Below are 20,276 nucleotides of genomic sequence, written 5' to 3'. Positions count from 1 at the left end.
AACTCCCCATGCTGTTTCTTATTTGTTGTATGTTTTTCCTTTAGTATTTTAAAGCATTCACAAAGGAGTTTACAACTGGAGAAAATTTTAAAGGTAAGGAGCACACAGCATTCTATTCTGATTCTTTAGGGTGACTCGCTCAACCTGGTGGAGTGGACGTGGTCTCAGCATGTTTGCCCCAGTGCTGCCTGACAGTCTATTAAAAATTCAAACCTGAAAGTCTGGGTGAGAAGAAGACTTCTTAAAATTTTTTAAAAACTGTGTTTGGTGGGGCTTGGAGAGATGGCTCAGAAGTTAAGAGTGCTGGCTGCTCTTCCAGGTTGTTCACAGCCATCTATAATGAAATCTGGTACCCTCTCCTGGCATGCAGGTGTACATGCAGACAGAACATTGTATAAATAATAAATCTTTAAAAAAAATAGTGTGTGTGTGTGTGTGTGTGTATGTGTGTGTGTGTACGTGCCCCCCTCCCTCATCTGTCTGTCTGTCTGTCCTTAAAAGCCAAGGGTGTCAGATCCCCCCTGGAACTGAAGTTAGAGGAGGTTGTGAACCACCTGACATAGGTGATAGAAACTGAATTTAGTCCTCTGGAAGAGCGGTAGATGCTCTTACCCATAGAGCCATCTCTCTAGCCACAGAAAATTCTTTATTTTGTGCTTTGCCCTTTTGGGGAAATGTGGTAGTAAAATTTTTATTATATTTTTTATTAAGCTTGTCCTTTGCCTATTTCATACATGTATAGCCTTCATTCTGGTCACTTTCACTGTGTACCTCCCAGCCCCTCTCCCCTGTTACCTACAGGTTCTTTTCTCACCCTCATTAGTAACAAGCTTTTATTGAAGGAGTATTTCGTGGAGTGTATGCATGGCAAGTGCATGGCTCATAGGCGTTTATGTGCGAGCCTGGTCAGGTGCGCAGTGCTGCAGAGCCTGTTCCCCTGGGAGACACCTGCCATTTCTGGCATCAGAAGTCGTTTGCCTGTGTTAGCAGTAGATGTGTTGGCAGTGCACCTGGCCCCTCTCACCACCGTGTGTGTGAGATCTGTCACTTCGCCTTGTGTCCTGTGGCCTCTTGCTTGCTCTCAGCTGTGTGGTCTCCCACCGCGTGCGTCTGTTGTTACTACAGCCTGTCAGTGAGCAGCAGTGTACCTAGGGTGCTGTGAATGGTGCTGCTGCCTTTCCTGACCTTGGGCTCTGGGCTTGGGGTGGCTGCTTAGGTTCAGGCACCTGCTGCCACAGCCATGACCCAGATTTGCTTTTGTAGGAACTGACAGGGAGCTGCGGACAGTCAGGCAGACAATGATCGACTTCCTGCAGAACCATACGGAGGACACCCGGCCTCCTGTATGCCCACCCCTGGACCCTATTCAGTGAGTAGCCACTGAAAGGTAGCCTATGAGGACTAGAACATCTTGGTAGTAGTGCTCAGCAGGTGGGAAGCCCTGGTTCATCCTTCTTCCCAAGTTGCATGGTGCAGTTTGGGCATGGAAATCTCACAATGTGTATAGTGAGTGAGGTGCTGGCATGCTGTGACAGCTTGCTATTATCGTGGATAGTACTGAAGGTTCTTCTTTCTCCTGACAGGCCCAGTGACATCCTTTCCCTCATGGACAGCCACAGTGGCCAGTACCACGCTATTATGTTTGAAAGCAATGGTTCTTACGTTGGACGAGAGGTACTGTGTCTCATGTGCTCCGGGGCTACAGCTGTTGTGGCTGGGGTGGACTCTGGTTAGTGCATTGACAGCAACAGCCAGTGACCCTTAGTTATAGAGATCTTGTGTGTGTGTGTGTGTGTGTGTGTGTGTCTGTGTGTGTGTCTGTGTCTGTGTGTGTGTGTGTGTGTGTGTGTGTGTTTGGTCTATATATAGAAGAAAAATGCTAGAGTGACAAGATTCGCCTTATAGGGTCCAGCCCAAGGCCATTATTACGTGCTATTAAAGATCCCCTATGTGCTATGTTATCACATTCAGGAATCTGTAGAACCTTGCTTCATTTGTGAGATGTTGTCAGAAACCTTCACCTTTGGCCAAGCATCAAACCAGGGGACCAGAGACCTAGTTGCTAATGCCAGGGTCCCTAGAAGACAGGAAGGAGGCCTCCTGGCCCACAGAGATTCAGCATTGACCTCTGGGCTCCTCCTTCCTGCCACTTGAGTGCTATTCTCAAGGTTATCTGGGCAGTTCAAGGAGGAGGAGACAGCACTGCCCTTGGTAGGCTCTGGAGGATGTGAGGCAGGCTACAGGCAACAGTGTGGCAACCATATGAGCCTGGCTGCCCTCTAGGACCTCACTGCCCTCCCACCAAGTTTGATGAGTCATTTTAATTTTTGTTTCATGGTTGGCAGGATTTCTAGTCAAAGGACTAAGGAACAACAGAGCCCAGAACTCATTCCTGTCCAACTCCTTTCCCTATTGCCCAGAGCTGCTGCATGCCAGCGCTTCCAGGCTGTGCCCCTTTTCCTTCATACACACACATATACACTTATAAGCCAAAAACAGAGCCTCCTCCTTGAGAAGATGGCTGAAGACCCATCTTCTTGCCAATCACCCTTTCCCATAGTACCAGCACATCAGTGCCTTTGCAATCAATAAGGCCTGGTCCTCTGGGTTGGACCTGTGACCAAGGGTACCCTAAGAGTCAAGATCAAGAAACACCATTGTGGCCAGGTGTGGTGGCACACACCTTTAATCCCAGCACTCAAATGACAGAAGTAGGCAGATCTCTGTGAGTTTAAGATCAGCCTGGACTATATATGATTTTTAGGCCATCGAAGGCTACAAAGCGTCTCAAAAATAACAACAACAACAACAACAACAAAAACCAAAATGGAAGGACATTTACCACCATCACCACTGCCACTGCACTGCCACCACCATCACCACTTTGATCTTGGGGTATATCTACCTCACATATAATGTGTTCCTCATCCCAAGAAGTAGCTGGCTGTGTTGGCATCTAATATCAGCAGAGAATAACAGACTTACCACTTGCCATGTGGTAAGCTAGAAGGGGTTTTTTAGAAATGCCGTACTCATGGTCCTTCTGTCACTATGACCAACTGCAGCTCCTTCAGTCACTTGAGGAGCCACCCCAAACCTCCTGGCTCAGAGCTAGAATGATGCTGAGTTGCCAGAATGTAGGCACACAGTAGCCAGTGTGTTGGGAAAACTGCTGTAATTAATGAGTGATGAAGGTACTTACTTCATTCTTACAGATTCTGTAGCAGAAAAATTGGTTCAGAAAGGTAAAGTTTAGTAACAAAAGTCACTTTGGGGGTTGGGTTACTTTATGGTTCAGCCCAAAAAATGCTTATCTTGTAAGCATGGAGACTTGAGTTCCATCCTCAGAGGTATACTTATAATTCCAGTGTTGAGTAGCCAGAAACAGGCTCATCTCTGGGGTTTGCTAGCCAACCAACCCGCCCTATTTGGCAAGCTCTGGGCTGAGAGAACCTGTCTCAAAAACAAAGTGGGTGGTACCTGAGTAATGATCTCCACTTGCATATACACACATACATGCACTTGCATACACATGAAATACATACCTACTTACACACACACCAAATGTTTCTTTTGATTATTCTGGAAAATTGCTAAATGAGAGTAGACATGTGCCTTGGTACAGTGCTTCAGATATAGTAAAAGTTACGGTGCACAGCTGCTTTGATTGCAGAGGGGTGGATGCAGGCAGACTGTGGTGCCATGCCTCAGCCTTGTGTAATTGGTGTAGCACTGCATGTCACACCACCCAGCTCTTTGCAAGTGGAACAAGGTTTTCCATGTTGTGTGGTGCAGGTAGACAGGACTGTTACCTCAAAAGTTCAGCATCTGTTGGATGAAGGGTGGCCTATGGAGTGTGTGTCTACACCTCTGAGATGTTTTCCTAGAAAATTATGATTGTAACATGACTTCTTGTTCTGCAGGTGATCTTGGATTTAATTCCATATGACAACATCATGGTGAGCCGAGCACTGGATGGGGACAAAGCATTTCTGGAGACACTTGGCATTTCTTCAGTTCCTTCCTGTTACTTGATTTACCCAAATGGGTCTCGTGGACTGGTTAACATGTGAGTGCTAGTTTGTATAATGAATGCAGAGCATTCAGTAGGTCTGTGGAGACTCGTACTGCACTGGCATGCTGACAAGGTCTTGGAGTCTATCTGACAGCCTCCAGCTGACCAAGGTGCAAGGAAACCCTATGTCTGGCCATCTTCCTTGACCTGCTGTACCCATGTTTCAGGCTCCAGGATCTCGAGTGGTTGTTGCCTCTGGTTGTTTCTATGAGTTTCTGAGCAAACTCCAAGAGCAACAGGTATCCATTGACCCCTCCTATGCTAGGTCTGGGCTTTTGGTTGTATCTGTTGTGGCCAGCAAACTCCGTCTTGAGTGAGAGGCTGGGGTGGGCACCAGGCAACAGGTCAATAAAGTGACCTTGAATAAAGCTTCAGAAAGCAAAATAGGTGTGAAAGTTAAAAATTCTGAGGTTGCAGGAAAGCCTTCCCAGAGTCAGAGCTACATTGCATGGCTCTTTAGCTGTATGAAGGTCAGCTGGCAAAGCACTTGGTTAGCATTCAGGAAGCCTAGGTTTGATCCCATCACTGCATAAGTAGGCACGATGGCTTATACCTGTAATCCCAGCATTTGGAAGGTGAGACAAGAGGATCAGAAGTTCAAGGTCATCCTTGGTTACATAGGGACTACATGAGACCCTCTCTCAAAAATAAATAGAAAAAACAGAAACCCAGGGCACCCAAGGTCATGGAGTTTTGGGGGGTGGTCCCTGAACATCTGGGAGGCTGCTCTACCCCAGTAACTGCCATTATGTTCTGAAGATGTGTGTATGTACACATAGAACCAAGAGTATCACATGCAACCTCTAACACAAAGCCGTGTTAATACTTTATAGTAACACTACTGTGTTCTCTGTAGAAATGACACTGAGCTCTGGGTGCACTGATGGCTCCTGAACATCAGAGAGCTTAGAAGGGGCCGACCCCAGGCCTGGCCTCCAGATACCGTTCAGCTGACAGAGCAAGCATGTCATGAAGGCCCTCTGATACAGTGAAATCATAGCTGGGATGAAACTGATTTTGGTAGATGTTCAAACAGCTTTACAAACATCTTAAGGTCCCAGCAAGTATGGATGAGCTCTGGTGTTCACTGAGCTATTAGTCAGTGATTCTCTGGACTTGGTGTTCTGTCATCTCAGATGGGGGGTAGCTCCTGAGGCCCAGATGAGGTGCACGCCTTTCACCACCTATGAAAGTATATGCACAGGGGGAATGGTTGAACAGCTCTCCTCCAAGCCATGGCCTGGAGAAGCTGCATGATCTCGGACAGTCATAAAAGCATCCCTCCCCTCCTTCCTTTCATAGTGCAAAGCCTCTACGCTCGTTTTTCTCATCTTATTTAAAATCCTTACCGGATGTGAGGAAAAAGTCACTTTCCTTCCCTGAAAAGCCCAACAGAGAAGAAAATTCAGAGCTTATGATTTGGAAAGAATTTGACAGGCAAGTATGAGTGGGACTGGGTGAGCAGAGACTACCCTCTGAGGCAGATCCCTTGGTCTACCTCCCACCTGGGGGCTTGGCAGAAATGAGGGGCCTCCTGCAGGAAGGCAAGAAGTGTCCTTCCTAACTCTCCACTGCTCCTCTCAGGGCCAAGCTGTACACTGCAGACCTGGAGTCGGGACTTCACTACCTGCTGAGAGTGGAGCTGGCTGCGCACAGGTCCCTGGCTGGAGCTCAGTTAAAGACATTTAGGGACTTCGTGACTGTCATTGCCAAGGTGCGGGTGGTTCTGCTCAGACTGGTACTAGGACCCATTTAGTATGGGCTTGGGTCATCTGTCTGCTGATGTGGGTGACTGGCCAGCCCAGCCCCCCTGGTATTGACTGACTGGTGTTTGCCTGTTGGAGGGGGGAGGGCAAAAGAGACTGAGAACAGGAAAGAAGCACATTGAGTTCTGACTCCCCAACTTAGCTTAGGGCAGTTCAGGAGGCTGAGGGAACCAGTAGATGAGGCATGAAGAATGGGTGGGGTTGTATAGATACCAGAGGTGGGGACTTGCTCCTAGGGAGCTTCAGAATGGGGTCCTAGGAGAGTTAGGTGTCCAGGGAAAGGGAAAATCATAACAACACAGCCTAGGCCCTGCCATATCACAGTCAGGTGGGAAAAGGCTGGCCAGCATAGCCATAGTCTCCCAGAAGCCATGTAAGGGATCAATGTAGAAATGCTGAGCAAGGCTAAGGGGTAAATGAAGGGCTACCTAACGAAGCTAATGCAGAAAGGCTGCTAGGTGTGGCAGGTGTATGCTCCATGGATATTCTGGTCCTGATGGTGGGCTGCCCTGGGACTGGAAGAGAAGCCCTGAGCTGGCAGCTTCAGGTGGGAAGGACAGGCAGAAGACAGGGTAGTATGCTTGACATTCTCAGAAGACCTTTTAGATGGGCTGGGACCACCTCCATCTTGGTGATGTGTGATACAGGCTCATATTCTGATAGCTGGCGTGAGAGTGAAAAGGCTTAGTTTCCTTCCAACTATTCATCTCTGGTGCCCAGAGCTTAGGTGGGTGGATTGCCCTGCCCTTTGGGAATGAGCCTGAGCCCTCTTATTGGTTGTAACAATCCTGTCTGGTCTGGCAATGTTTCTGCTGCTTTCTGGCTTTTTGAATGCCCCACCACCACCACTATTGGCCACAAGGACAGTGTTAGACCCACTTTATCTTGTACTGACTATGGAGCAGGTATTTTATAGACCTTCTTTCACAAGATGTAAGGTCCCTTGATAGGACCACCTTTGTCTAGCTAGTTCAGTTGTAAGTATTTGCATTTATAGTATAACTTTAGAAAAACAAGAAAATAGGATTTATGTTTCAAGGTCAGATATTTCAATGAAAAGAGCTACATAAGTTTTTAGTCCACTGTGCTGCTCAGGGTTGAGATGGCTCTGGATGTTCTTTTAAGAGTCCAGACAGGGGGGCTAGAGAGATGGCTCAGTGGTTAAGAGCGCTGTCTGTTCTTCCAAAGGATCCAGGTTCAATTCCCAGTACCCACATGGCAGTTCACAACTGTCTGTAATGCCAATTTCAAGGGATCTGATACCTCCACACTAAAACACACAAAATAAAAACTAAAAAAATTAAATTAAAAAAAAAAAAAGAGTCCAGGCAGATGGATCTCTGTGAGTATTAAGAACAGTCTAGTCTTCATATTGAGTTCCAGTTCAGCTTCAGCCAGAGCTACGTAAAGAAACCATGTCTCAAAAACAAAAATGTTGAGCTAGGCTAACTAACTGTATGTCTCACTAGACACTGCTGCCCTAGAATGGTTCCCAGCCAGCATACTCACTCCAGGCACATAGTTAACTGTTGGCTTATAGGAATTGACTTCCTCACAATGGGGATGGGTTTGACTCTACAAATTACCTTCCTGCCCTTCTTTCAGTTAGCTCTGATGTGTGAGGATGTGTCATATGACAGTAACAGTTCCTTAAATCACAACAAAAAAGTTACTGTTGTAAATTTACTTAAGCATCTAAGAATAAATTTAATGCTGATTAACTAACTGATGTAGGTACTTTGAAGCAATGCATAAGCTAAAGCAACCTTTATTTCTGCACATGTAATAAGAGAACAATATTTGCCAGGTGGTGGTGGTGCACACCTCTAATCCCAAACTCAAGAGGCAGAGAGAGGCAGATCTCTGCATTCAAGGCCAGCCTGGTCTACAGAGGGAGTTCCAGGACATCCAGGGCTACAGAGAAACTCTGTCTTGGAAAACCAAGAAAGAAAGAGACATACAGAGAGAGAGAGAGAGAGAGAGAACAATCTACTATCCTTGAAGAACAAACCCACCAGGGTTCTCTTAGGTGCTTGCTCTCCAGGCCCCTGTGTTGTGAGTCAGCCATTAGTCCACATGTCATCGCTGCCTGTGGTAAGTCCGTGTTCCCACATACCTTGTAGGGCAGCTGGTTAGAGACGATAAAAGAGGCTGTTGGAATTGAAGAATCACAGAAAGAAAGGATAAGTATGCAGGCAGTATCTTCTGGAGGGCCACTGAACCCTTGACAACTTGGTAATATGCCATACCCAGTAGTCTCCCTGTCTGACATCGTGAAATTACCATTTGGTAACCCCCTAGTTCTTGAAGTGTACCCGGAGTTCTAGGCATTTCCTTAAAGGACTGCCTGAGGCAGGGCATGTGTTGGTATGGGGCTTTGACCCTGCTTTGTGGACTTTGCCACAGGGTCACAGCTTTCCATACTGTTTTCAGACCTTGGGAGGAAGTGGGAATTTTTCTCAACATCTTATGGGTGCTTCTTTCTTAGCTGTTTCCCGGCCGGCCACCAGTCAAGAAGCTGTTGGAGACACTGCAAGAGTGGCTGGCCAACCTTCCCCTGGACAAAATTCCATACAATGCCATCCTAGACCTAGTCAACAACAAAATGCGGGTGAGTCCCAGCCCTGGCCATGTCTCATGTACACACTGCTTTTTTGCCTTCATCTAGCATGCCCAGGACTCAGAGTCTGCAGGAAGAAAGAATAAATCTACTCACCTATGGTGCTGTTAGTACTTGGTACCCATAGCACAGGCGCCATCTTCCTGCTCAGAGAAATACCCTCTTCCCGTGTAGAAAAACCCTACATCCCTGTGTGAAGAAGCCCATGTCCCTGGATAGAGAAGCTTCACAATTTTTACTGTTCTTGTTTCTGTGATGACTTCATGCACACTTCCCTACATCAGTGATGCTGCTAAGTTTCACTAAAGGCTTCAGTTTAAGGACAGCTCACTAAAAATACACTGTGAGAGCTGCCCTCAAGACGGCACAGTACCCAGGGCTTGTGGTTTTTACACAATTGTTTGATTTTTTGTTTGTTGAGATAGTGTCTCTTATGTAGCCTCAATCCAAGTACTGAGATTATAAGCATGCAGTGAGAAGCTTTGATGCATACCATCTCCCCAACCAAGGCCAGAGGCATCCTGCAGCTAGTGTTAATTTTAACACTTGTCTTGTATTCTTTGTGGATGTTTTCCCCTCAGATTTCTGGAATCTTTCTTACCAGCCACATAAAGTGGGTGGGATGTCAAGGAAGCCGATTGGAGTTGCGGGGCTACCCATGCTCCCTCTGGAAACTGTTTCACACTTTGACGGTTCAGGCCTCCACCCATCCAGAAGCGCTGGTTGGCACAGGTAACCATCTGCCTAACCGAGCTGACACTAGTGGCCTTTTGCATTCACTATTTAGTTTGAGTGCATGGCATGTGCTACCATAAGTACCTACAAGAGTTTGCCTGGCTGTCTATGAGGTGCCAGTCATCAGATGTCAGAGCAGGGGACATGCTAAGTCTAGAGGTGAGCATCTCAGAATACAAACACCAGAAGCACAGCCTGCCTGTTCATGAAAGGCAGGGGGGAGAGTTCCATACCCTTTGCCACAGCAGCCTTACTGGGAGGAAAAAATCACAAGGAAGACAGACCAGCCAGGAATCTTTGCAATGTAAACTCAACTTGGTTGATTCAAGAAAATAAGGCAAGTGAACCCTGTTTAGTGAGGTATATTATTTATCATTTGTTCTGGAACAGTTGAGCCTCAAATTTAGCAGCTTAAGACACCTGACTTTCATAATATTAGTTTCCATGGATCAGGAATCTGAGTGTGGCATAATCTGGGTCCTCAGCTTCAAGATAATGAGACTAGTTCATCTTGGGATAGACCCACTTCTAAGCTTTCTCAGTGCCCACTGGCTGTTCCCCTGAGGCCCTCAGGTCCCTGCTGGGTCCTGGCTAAAGGCTAGAGGCTCTTCATCCATTTCTCTGAGGTTCACTTACATCTTGGTAGCTGGCTTAATAGGAGGAAGCCAGCAGAAGAGCAACACTCATCACTTCTGTCATCTTGGTCTCACTGGGCCCACTCTGCTCCCAAGGGAAGAAGCACCCATGAGTTGTAAGTTTTAGAGGCAGGGACCAGGGACAGTCGCAAAGGCTGCTTATCACATGGAGTTTAAAATTACAAAACCTGAGGATAGAGACTGATAACTGTCAGTAGTTACCAAATAGCAAACGAGAATTCCACCTGCTCTTCTCTACAAGGCCTGTATTGAAATTTTTATCCACTTTGAATATGGCCATGTCCCCTGGAGCAGTAGAGCAAGTGTTTGTCTTTCCGCTCTTATGCTTTAGTCTGTCCACTCACATTGATACCAAGTCATAGTGGAGTCCACACGACCCGTTATGCCTTCCAGGAGCATCATAAAATTCTTCTATGTGTGTCGTCAAATACCCACCACTTTGCCTGCTCAGGTTTGGATGGGTCTGGCTAGGCTGCATGATTCTTCTATCCCTTCTATTGTTTGTGGAGGTGTCTGTTGGTAGCTGGCCATCCAGGGGTGGGGGCTTGGATTGACTCATTTCTGCAAACCAGCCTCAGCTTCCTACCAGGTGACACCAAGATCAGGAAGAACTTGAAGGCTTTGGCAGGTTATCATTCAGCCATATCCTGTTTGTCCAGACTGAACTCAGAGCGAGAGAAGTAGACCCTCTTCTTCATAGAAGCACCCAAATCACTTTGCAAACTGGTATGTCCAGGATGGGAGAGATTTGGTCATTCTTAACATCATATTCCCATGGAAATCAGAAGAAAGAGGAGCACATACCAGAGAGAAACCCCAGAAACAGTCCAGATGCTGAGGTCAGACCCATAGCACTATGTGATTTAATGCGTCAGGACTCCTAAAACAGGCTGCTTCCAGGGCTCTCTTGTCTATGTGGAGAAAGGAAGTGAGTGCTGGCCCACCATGCGCCTGCTGTGCTAGCTCCTCAGCACACTGCTGATGTTTGCTCAAGAAGGAATACTTAAAGTTTGGGACAGCCAGAGTCGGAGGCCCTAAGACACACTTGATGTCTGTGTGACAGACCACATTCAGACAGGCAGCTGCAGCACTCTCCTGCTTGTGAACACTGTCTGATGCAGCCCTGAGAAAAGTAGTCTCCTGCCAATGGAATTGGGTCAAGCGAGGGGCAGGATTAAGTCTTTGAGGTTTTCTTTTCTCGCTGCTGATTTAAACCCGTCTACTAAAGTGCCCACTGCATGGTCTAACCCTCCCCCAGGTAGCGGTTTATGGTTCTTGTCCACTTTAAAGATTAGGGCTGGAGCGAGCAGTGGTTTGGTGAGCAAGAAGAGGGATTACTGTGATGTGAGGCAGATGTTTGAAGATCTAGTAGGGAGAGGAGGCCTGGCAGGCCAGTCACAAGACCAGCAACAGTGTCTCACACACCAGGCATTGCCCAGCTACCCGTGGGCATACTCAATGCCAGCAGGAACAGTGGTGTGCTGATTTCTACCTCCCAGATATAAAGGTACTAGTGTAACTCCTCATGTCCACGAGTTTTGGTTGACAAGACCCCTGGCTGAGGGTGTACTGAGAAGCAGACACCCCTGCAGGCTGCTGTGGACAGAAAGATTGCCTCCTTAGTGGGAACACATTTTCTCCTTAGTCACTTTGCTGCCTGTCTGTGGTGCTGGTCCCTTACTTGTATGCTTACCTGTGTTGGGATACAGCCCGCCCTTTGTGGTTGGTTACTTGTCTCTGGGTGTGCTTCTGCCTGTGGGATGAATTGCTTCTGAAAATGCTGTGTACCCTTCATGTCTGTTGCTTCCATCCTGTAAGCCTCTGTTATGCTATGAACCATGCCCTAGATGGATTTTAAAACCACCACCAGCCAGGTGTGGTAGTGCACACCCCTAGTCCCATGGAGGCAGAGGCAGATGGATCGCTGTGAGTTTGATCAAGGCATGGTCTACAGAGTGAGTGCAGGACAGCCAAGGATACGCAGAGAAACCCTGTCTTGAAAAAATAAATACATAAATAACTACACCAGCGCATGCCTTTAATTCCAATGCTCAGGAAGTGGATCTCTGAGTTCAAGGCCAACCTGGTTTACAGGTCAAGTTCCAGAATAGCCAGGGCTACACAGAGAAACCTTGTCTTGAAAAACCAACCAAACAATCAAAACACCACCAGTTAGATGTGATCGTTTTATAATTTTATAATTCTAATATTCAGGAGGCTGAAGCAGGAGGATAGCCTTGAATTCAAGGCCAGCCTGAGCTCTATTGCAAGTTCTAGTCCAGCCAGGATGACATAGCAAGACCCTGATTCTAAAAATTAAAATAAACAAAAGAATAAAAGTGTCACCATTTGGAGAGGCTCAGTCCTTTTGAAAGAGAAAAGCCCTTGCCAGCCTGCCTCCCTGTCCATCCTCCAAGAGAGAGCCCTGGCAGCTGGCCAGGTGGTAACCGCTGCTGCCCATCTGCTCAGGGAAGATTGTACACGGCTATATTTGCTCTTGGACCTGGTTCTGTGGACTCTGAAGCAGGACGGCCTGGGCTCAGAGTGAGAGTCTCACCTTCACAAGTAGCACTTTGAGGGGTTACAAAGCAGGAAGTACACACAGCTGGCAGACTGGCAGGTCCTAAGGAAAACATACTCATTGGTTTAGCTTGTATTTTGGGTCATGAGGTCAAGGACAGACAGCCAGGAGCATGGTTGAAGAATGTTAGCACATTCCATTTAAGACTTATGGGGATCGAGGCATCTCAGTTATTGGAGCTTGTTCCTCTTGGTACTAGCACTCAACCTTCCGAATACCCAGAGTAATGATGTGTTCCTAGTGTGACCGCCACTGTCCTCGTGCAGTGGGAGCAGCCTTCATCGCTTCCAGTCATGCTGCCACACTGGCGCACCCATCCCATGGGTTCTTCTCTGTAAGGACTCTTGGAGCCACTCCATGCTGTTGGACTATCTGAGTCTTCCTGTTTGAGCCATTTGACAGTTCCAGGGTTTGGTGATCGCAGGCTTACAGCACTGATGGCCTTCTTCTGCAGGTTTTGAAGATGATCCCCAGGCTGTGTTGCAGACCATAAGGAGATACATTCACACATTCTTCGGATGTAAAGAATGTGGTGAACATTTTGAGGAAATGGCTAAAGAGTCCCTGGATTCTGTGAAAACTCCAGACCAAGCTGTTCTCTGGCTTTGGAGGAGGCACAACACGGTGAACAGCCGCCTGGCGGGTGAGAAGCTGCGCGCCCTGAGGCCCCCTGTCAGCCACAACCCTGAGCCTAGGTGTAGAGGGCTCACCCACTTCAGGGCCACTAGGGGGCCCTAGTCAGTGTGTTTGGGGACAGTTAGTTCCCAAGCACTGCTTGCTCTGGGTGTCTCAGACCCCTGTGACCCATTAGCTTTGGGGCTCCAGGCCCTTGTGGACACTAATGGAGCTCTTCTCCCAAATCCCCCTCCGGAACCTCCCCCCAACTTTACCATAAGTATTTCTGAACTCTGAAAAAAAAAATCTATAGAAATTTTGCTAAATTTTTATTGTCTTTAAAATCTGTTCTCAGGGCTATAGATTTAATTCAATTTGTAAAATTCTTGCCATGTAAGCATGAGGATCTGAGTTGATCTCTTAAAAAAAAAAAATCTGGGTGCAACAGCACATACCTATAATTCTGGTGCTGGAGAGGTGGAGATAGCTCCTGGATCCTGCTGGCCACTCCAGCCCACTCCAGTCTGCAAACTCCAGGTTCTCTGAAAGACCCTGTCTCCGAAAGTAAGAGCCTCAGAGCGTAGTTGAAGATCCTCAGTGTCCACCTCCGCCCTCTGCCAGCATGCGCACACACGTGTACATACACACAAATCTCAGATTGCTGAGCAAACCTCACAAGTGATTTTGTTTAAAAAAAAAAGAGGGCACATGTAGTCCGTCAGAGTTAAGTAATTCCCACTATTCCAAAATCAATGGAAGATTAAAATTAGGCTTAAGAATAATTCTACTGAGAAATGAATTTAACAGAGATAAATGGAAAATGTCACTAAACTCTTGGTTTTTGTTTAATCCGCTGTATTATAAAACATATTACAACTAAAGCACTAAAGAAAATTGGTTTTTCTTGGCACTAAGAGCAGACGGTGCCTTTCGTATGGTGGATTTGCTTTGTCTCAAGGCGCTGCTGTAGTGGCCCTTATACAGGGATTTCTCCCTAATACCTTCTCTATTTCCCTCCCACCTCTCCTCCTCCCCACACCCCAGGCGCCTGGCTCTGAGGCAGCCAGAACAAGGCACCAGCTGGGCTTGCCCAGTCCAGGAGCCCTGTCATTTGTCCCCAGTTGCAAGCACTCACATCATTAGGCCACAGCAGGAAGGGGCTGCATGGTGTGATGTTGCTCCTAAGATTCCTCACCTGCTCACCAGTCCACCACCAACCTAGGGATTAGGTCTCCCTCTTTGTCAGACCTGAATCACCTGCCCGGTGCCAGCCTGTGCTTTCCACTGCTTAGAAGATGGTTGGTGTGTATCTCACAGTTCTTTCTAGTCTCTCACCAGCTGACTCCTTCCAGGGAGTGCTGGCTGGCCTTGGCCTTATGTCCCCACCCTGTGTCTAGTAACTTATAAAATAAAATTTAAAAATGGTCCTGCCTTCACTTAACTCTATACACACTCTGAAGGCGAGGCAATCCTGGGTTAGCAGGGAGATTTGGAACCAGGAACCCCTTGTGTGTGGTTCTGGGAGTTGTGACAAGGCTGCCTTTCTAAGGGTAGGTGGTCAGAAGACTTGTAAACCCTCAAATATGGGGCCTCTGGGTGCAGACACATCCTTTTGTCATCAAGATACACAGCTGGCTGTATAGCGTGGGGATGACCCAGGAGGTGTCGAGACTCAAGGTGGGTCTGTTTCCACTCAGGAACCAGGTTCACATGAACTGCAGGGTGTTCTGGTTTTCCAAACATAACTTCCCCTGCTGGGGTGTGTTCCTAAGGTCTTTAGGAATCTGCAAGGTCTGGGGGTCAAGGGACGGTGTCTAGAGTGTGGAGAAGTGTATGAGCAGATAGTACCTCGAAAGGGGATGTTTTTAGCAGCCAGAGTGGTCAAGGACTTTGTGAGGTGTTAGGTCTCAAGTACACTTTAAGGAGGGTACAGACTGGCAATGGTGCCACAGGCCTTTAATCCTAGCATTGTGAGGCAGAGGCAAGCAGATCTGTCGCGTTGAGGGCCAGCCTGATCTAGAGAGCAAGTTCCAGGACAGCCAGGGTTACATGAAGAAAGTCTGTCTCAAAAAAAAAAAAAAAAAAAAAAATTATAGAAGTGATAACTTCATGGACCCATGCAAGATGGAGGGCCTGGGAGGGGGTTTGTCATGGAAGGTGCAGAGCCCAAAATGTAGTATCCCTCATTTGTATGCCGTGTAGGGCTTGCCAGAGAGAAGACAGTATGCACTGGGTACCTGGAAGTGGGGAAGGGGAAAGCAGGGACACGGTGGTGGGTAGAGTGAGGCCTACTAGCATTCCGTGGCTGAAAGGTTTCTCTGTGCTTCTCTCCTTGCCTCCCTTTTAGGCCATCTGAGTGAGGATCCCAAGTTTCCAAAGGTTCCATGGCCCACTCCAGATCTCTGCCCAGCCTGCCATGAGGAAATTAAAGGCCTGGACAGCTGGAATGAGGACCAAGTGCTTGTGTTCCTGAAGCAGCATTACAGCAGGGACAACCTGGTGGACACATACTCAGTGGACCAGGGCAGTCCTGGGGACTGGGGAGTGCTGGGCAGGGAGCAGGAAGAAGGCAAAGCTCTTAACCCCTCAGGGAAGTCCTGGGGACAGCAGGACACTGAGAGTCTCCGCCCACCCCATGTGCTGGGGCCCAGAACTGACCTTTCCAAGAACCTGCACCACAGGCTGGACCTAAGACTCCAGAGCCCCCATGGGCTCCAGGCACTTGAGGAGGCCAAGGTAGCTGTGCCTTTTCTTGGGGTTGGCTTTTCCAGTCTGGACATGAGCCTCTGTGTGGTGCTCTACGTGGCCTCCTCTTTGTTCCTGATGATTATGTACTTCTTCTTCAAAGTGAGGTCCAAGCGATGGAAAGTTCGGCTCTACCACCCAGCTGTGTAGAGCACTTGGAACAGCCATGTCTACACAGAGGAAGCCTTGGAAACCACCCGCACACCTGCAGCTTTAATGTTGGGATCAGGGATTTTGGAAATGTGCCCAGCATAGTGTCTGGAGGAACATGTTTTGTTTTGTTTTTTCTACTGGAACATTTTGCCTTGATGGCACCTTGTCCTCACCTTCCCATGTCAGACTTATGTCGATTTGCCCTTGTAGGCCAAAAGGAAGCAGGTTTATCACACAGCCGGCCATGTTTCTGCTCCTTCCATGAAGCCTCACATCTACATTTGCTCTTCCTCCCCACCCTACTCCCACTCTGGGGGCAGTGATGAGCAGCCAAAGCAGAGGCCTCTCTAGATATCCCACACCCTGCCACAGATGAGAGCTCTGTACCTGTTCCTGCATAAACGTGCTTTCGAGGGAGTTCAGGGTGCTCCAAGGTTGAGCAGAGAGGTGCAGGACCCAGAGGCCGCTGAGTTGTGTTGTAGCTTCCCTGTGTCTTAAGAAATAACCCAGGGTGGAGTGGGCCTTGGAAAGGGCACGGTGGTGACAGGAGATACGCCACCCCTCTTGTGCTGTAGTGCAGTTCTGGTCTCTGTGGTGAAGTCCTGCCCTACAGCACAGCGGTGAGCACTGGTCTGCTGGGGGCGTGCAGTTTCCAACATTATTTGTAAAATCCTAAAACACTGAATGCTAGAATTGTGCCTAAAGACGTAAAAAAAATGGACTAAGTCTACATTTCTGGAGACATTCCTGCTGAGACCCTCAGGAGTTTCTTTTTATTTGCATAAAGCAAGCATGTCTGTGTCTGTGTGTACGCCTCTGTACTCACATGGGTATGACTAGGTTAGTTAAATATACATTCACTTTGTATGTTCTGTATATTTGTGTCCTTCCCAATGACAGTTGATCACATGGGTATCATTTAAGACCCTGTATTATCAGTGTCCCTGCTGCCACTTAAGAAAATGGACAGCTGTCTCCTTGGGCTTTTGTTAACCTCCTTCCATCACATGGGAGGATCAGGTCTGAGAGTCAAGCCTCCCTGCTGGGGCAGATGGCTTGGGTCCAGGCCCTTGAACCTCCTGCTTCACTTCCCTGTGGCAGGAGGAGGTTTCTTTGAAACCTGGAGTCTTGTGCTTAAAAAAGAAAGAGAGAGAAAGAAAAGAAGAAAAAAAAAAAGTTTGTCCTTATTGCTGATAGTGTTTCTAGAGTATTGAGACACTATCGGTCTGTCAGCTGGAAAATTGGGCCTATTTAAGCACGGCTCCAAAGGGAAATGCTAGAGCTCACAGTTAAACTGCCTCTGGGAAACATTGCTGAAGGGCACTTCCTTAACTGTGACCCCAGGGCTGCCACAGAACCCCACAGTGACTGACATGGCTGATGTTTGCAGAAGCCCTCTCTGGGCAGATCCTATTTCAGCTGCCTTTGTGGAGTCCCGGATCATCCCTTTCTGAGGACAGGCTTGTCATGTACATCCCTGTTTGAACTGTCCATTCTGCAGTGAAAAGGCTTGCGTTCCTCCAAGACCCTGCTCAGCCTGGGATCCACTGTTAGGCCAAGTGTAAGGTCTGTTCTAAAGGTCTGAAGTATTATATGGGGAATTTCAATTAGGGAATATAATAAATTCAGTAATTTAAATGTTTATTTATTTTTAATGCAAAGATTTTGATTAAAAAGTCAGTTGGCATAAAAATGTCAATGACATTTCTTACCTTAAAAAAGGGTACATTTTGTATTTAAGTAAACTATTGTGTACATTGTAAGAATAAAGAAATCGGACATTCAATAATGTTGTTACAGTTTTTCTTGAAATGTGAGCAGCTGTGTGTAACGCTAGATCCAGGGAATGCTCTAAACCCTTCACTCCCTTCTAGTTTGCAGATCCAGCTCTGAAGTTCTAGGAGTATAAAGATAAACTAGTGGCTTTGGGGGAGACAGGCAGAGGTCAGGCAGAAAGTGGAGCATGAAAATGGTCTATGGGAAGAGTTGCAGGACCCTGCGCCTTTGTTAACAAGTACAGGGATCCGTCCAAGTGCACCCTCGCACTTTCTGAACGCACTGAGGTGCTGTGGCTGCCAGGCCACCCAGAGGCTGCTAAACCTCTCACCAAATTTCCCTCCCATCTGCTCGATGTCCCTGCTCTGCCAGCCTGGGGCAGTGTGTGTAGAGCAGCACCCTGCAGGACCCGGGAACTTCTGCTCAGGACCCCTCAGCTTCTGTGTAGAGAGCCTTACAGGAGCTGGCGGGATTGCACACATGACCCTCTTCCATAAGTGGGAGTTGGAGAAGAGACTATAATTTGCGGGTATAGTACTGGATGCAGGTGGTTCCTGGAGGCCACCAGCTGCAGTCTGAGGCCTCTGACCTGTGTCTGCAGCAGGTGGTGGCTGGACCTCCACCAGGGGGAGGGCAGAGTCCCAAGCTAACGGCCCAGAGGCTCCCAACCCCGCATGCTGCGAACATAATACCTCCAACCAAGGCCCAGAGCCCAGGGCAGGGAAAGTTGGAGCGGCTGTGCTACTGCGTCAGGTAAACAGAGGTCCTAAGAAAGGGCTACCACACATCAAAAAGACTAGTCAAACCCAGCCCTGGAGTGACGCCAGCCTGACTCCGCCTGCCCGGGCCTGGAAGGGGCCAAGGGCGGGGACAGAGGAGGGGCGGGGCAGGCTGGTGAAGGGCCCCAGCATGCCAGTGCCTTCTTCAGCACCGTGGACAGCGCTGGTCCAATGCGTGGGCCAAGACCTGGAAGAGGTCCGTCACTCCAGGGAACCCTCCGCACGAACCACTGGGTTAGTGACTGCCATGCTGCTAGAAGCGGAACTTGACTGCGACGGAGAGCGGCTTGGTGCCCCGGGAGCTGCTGCCCTCTGTGCCTTCAGCAGGACCCCAGGTAGGAGCTATTGCAACCCCAGAGCGGTGGGCTAGGAGAGAGTAGCGTAGGAGGGGGGGCAGGGAGGTGATAGCAGTCCAGGGAGACAAGGAAGCTACAGGGTCAACAGTGACCAGGAAGGTCTGGGGCTGGCCTGCGACGATGTTAAGAAGGGCAGAATGAGGAGCGTAAAGGATCCTAGAGAAGGAATGCCCCACAGCTTCTACAACTGCTTGCTGCAGGGGTCCCCAGGCTAAGTCTCCCGCCTGAACTCTGATCCCCAAGGGCCATTTCATTGCCATGGACGTTGGAAAATAATGGAGGCATTGTTGGTGGCAAGCCAGATGCCCAGCAGTGTGGGGCCGCCCCTTCCCTAGTCTAACCACACATGGCCCCCGCCCCACTGCCTCTGTAGCAGCTGACACTCAATGGCTCACATCCGAGCTCACCCAGCACCCATTTCACTCCAAGCTGGTGTTCTCTGACCTTCCTGGAATAACAAGTACAGTGCAACATGAAGGGCTGAATGCAGGCACAGGGCTCTTTCTGAGGCAGCGGGTGTGCTGGTAACAAGTGGGGAGCCCTGTGCTCTTTTCACTCACTCTTTCCAAGCTGGCCTCTGAGAGTTCACGCTCCAAAGGACAGAGGCAGAGCAGGGCAAGTAGAGGAACCCGGAGGGTGGCAACAACCTGCTGGTCCTGAAACACTTCCTGGGTGTTCCTGACAATCACCGGGGCCCTGCACTCCTCTGGGTTCTATTTCCTACGGTTGAGGGCACAGGCCTGGGGCTGCAACCTAACAGTACTGCGCGCCCTCAGTGAGGACACATGCAAGGATAGGAGAGGCTCGGGGTGGGCTCACCTGTTCCGCTGAGGATGAGCTGTGGAAATCCAGGTGCAGGGATTGTTCTGAGGAGCTGGAGTGCAGAAGTGAGGACAAATTCCAGGGCTTCCACACCTCAACCCTCTTCTAACGTGGAGTCTTGGCTGTGTGTTCTCCAGCAAGCAGCTCCAGCGGTGGGGTCCAGAAGTTTCTAGTCGGGGAGCCCTCTAGTCGGGCCCTCTGCCGCCACACTGCCTCGGTGGTGATCAGGTTGCCCTTCTGCTGACCAGGCGTGGTCCCAGCGCTTTCCAGCTCACTCAGAAGCTAGCTGTGAGCAGTGAGAATGCGCTTCCCTCCCTGCCACGTTCCTTAGGACCTCAGCCTTCCCGGGGCCTTAGTGAACTTGCTTGGGGCAGGAGCGAGCATCTGTGGGAAGCCTTGAGTGGGCTACCGCGCTGCCTCCATCCTCGGAAGTGCAAGCCGGAAGGCTTCTGGGCACCTCGGTTCTGGCTCAAAGGCTCACAGAGCCTCCAGTGGCCTCCATGGCCTTGGGAGCGTCTCCGCGACCCCCGGCCCAGCCCCGCCCCGCGGCCCCGCCCCCCGCCGCTCCGCCCTCCACGGGCCCGAGGCTTGGCGCCC

General features: G+C 48.9%; 1 protein-coding gene across 2 annotated transcripts in view; it reads left to right on the top strand.

Moving 5' to 3' along the window:
* Nucleotides 1–17,735, top strand: part of Qsox2 (quiescin sulfhydryl oxidase 2) — a 30,119-nt gene extending 12,384 nt beyond the window's left edge. For both annotated transcript variants that reach the window (XM_021641098.2, XM_021641099.2), the window contains exons 3-12: nucleotides 45–93; nucleotides 1,264–1,369; nucleotides 1,584–1,674; nucleotides 3,924–4,069; nucleotides 5,378–5,512; nucleotides 5,660–5,789; nucleotides 8,330–8,452; nucleotides 9,043–9,193; nucleotides 12,888–13,076; nucleotides 15,396–17,735. In XM_021641098.2, coding sequence (XP_021496773.1) covers nucleotides 45–93; nucleotides 1,264–1,369; nucleotides 1,584–1,674; nucleotides 3,924–4,069; nucleotides 5,378–5,512; nucleotides 5,660–5,789; nucleotides 8,330–8,452; nucleotides 9,043–9,193; nucleotides 12,888–13,076; nucleotides 15,396–15,943 — 1,668 coding nt within the window. In that variant the 3' untranslated portion in view covers nucleotides 15,944–17,735. The remainder of the gene's footprint in view (nucleotides 1–44; nucleotides 94–1,263; nucleotides 1,370–1,583; nucleotides 1,675–3,923; nucleotides 4,070–5,377; nucleotides 5,513–5,659; nucleotides 5,790–8,329; nucleotides 8,453–9,042; nucleotides 9,194–12,887; nucleotides 13,077–15,395) is intronic.
* The last annotated feature ends 2,541 nt before the right edge of the window (nucleotides 17,736–20,276 follow it).

The sequence above is a fragment of the Meriones unguiculatus genome, chromosome 8 (assembly GCF_030254825.1).
Source record: "Meriones unguiculatus strain TT.TT164.6M chromosome 8, Bangor_MerUng_6.1, whole genome shotgun sequence".
Lineage (NCBI taxonomy): Eukaryota > Metazoa > Chordata > Mammalia > Rodentia > Muridae > Meriones > Meriones unguiculatus.
The sequence above is the reverse complement of the archived record's forward strand: the minus strand, read 5'-3'. Positions and strand labels throughout refer to the sequence as shown.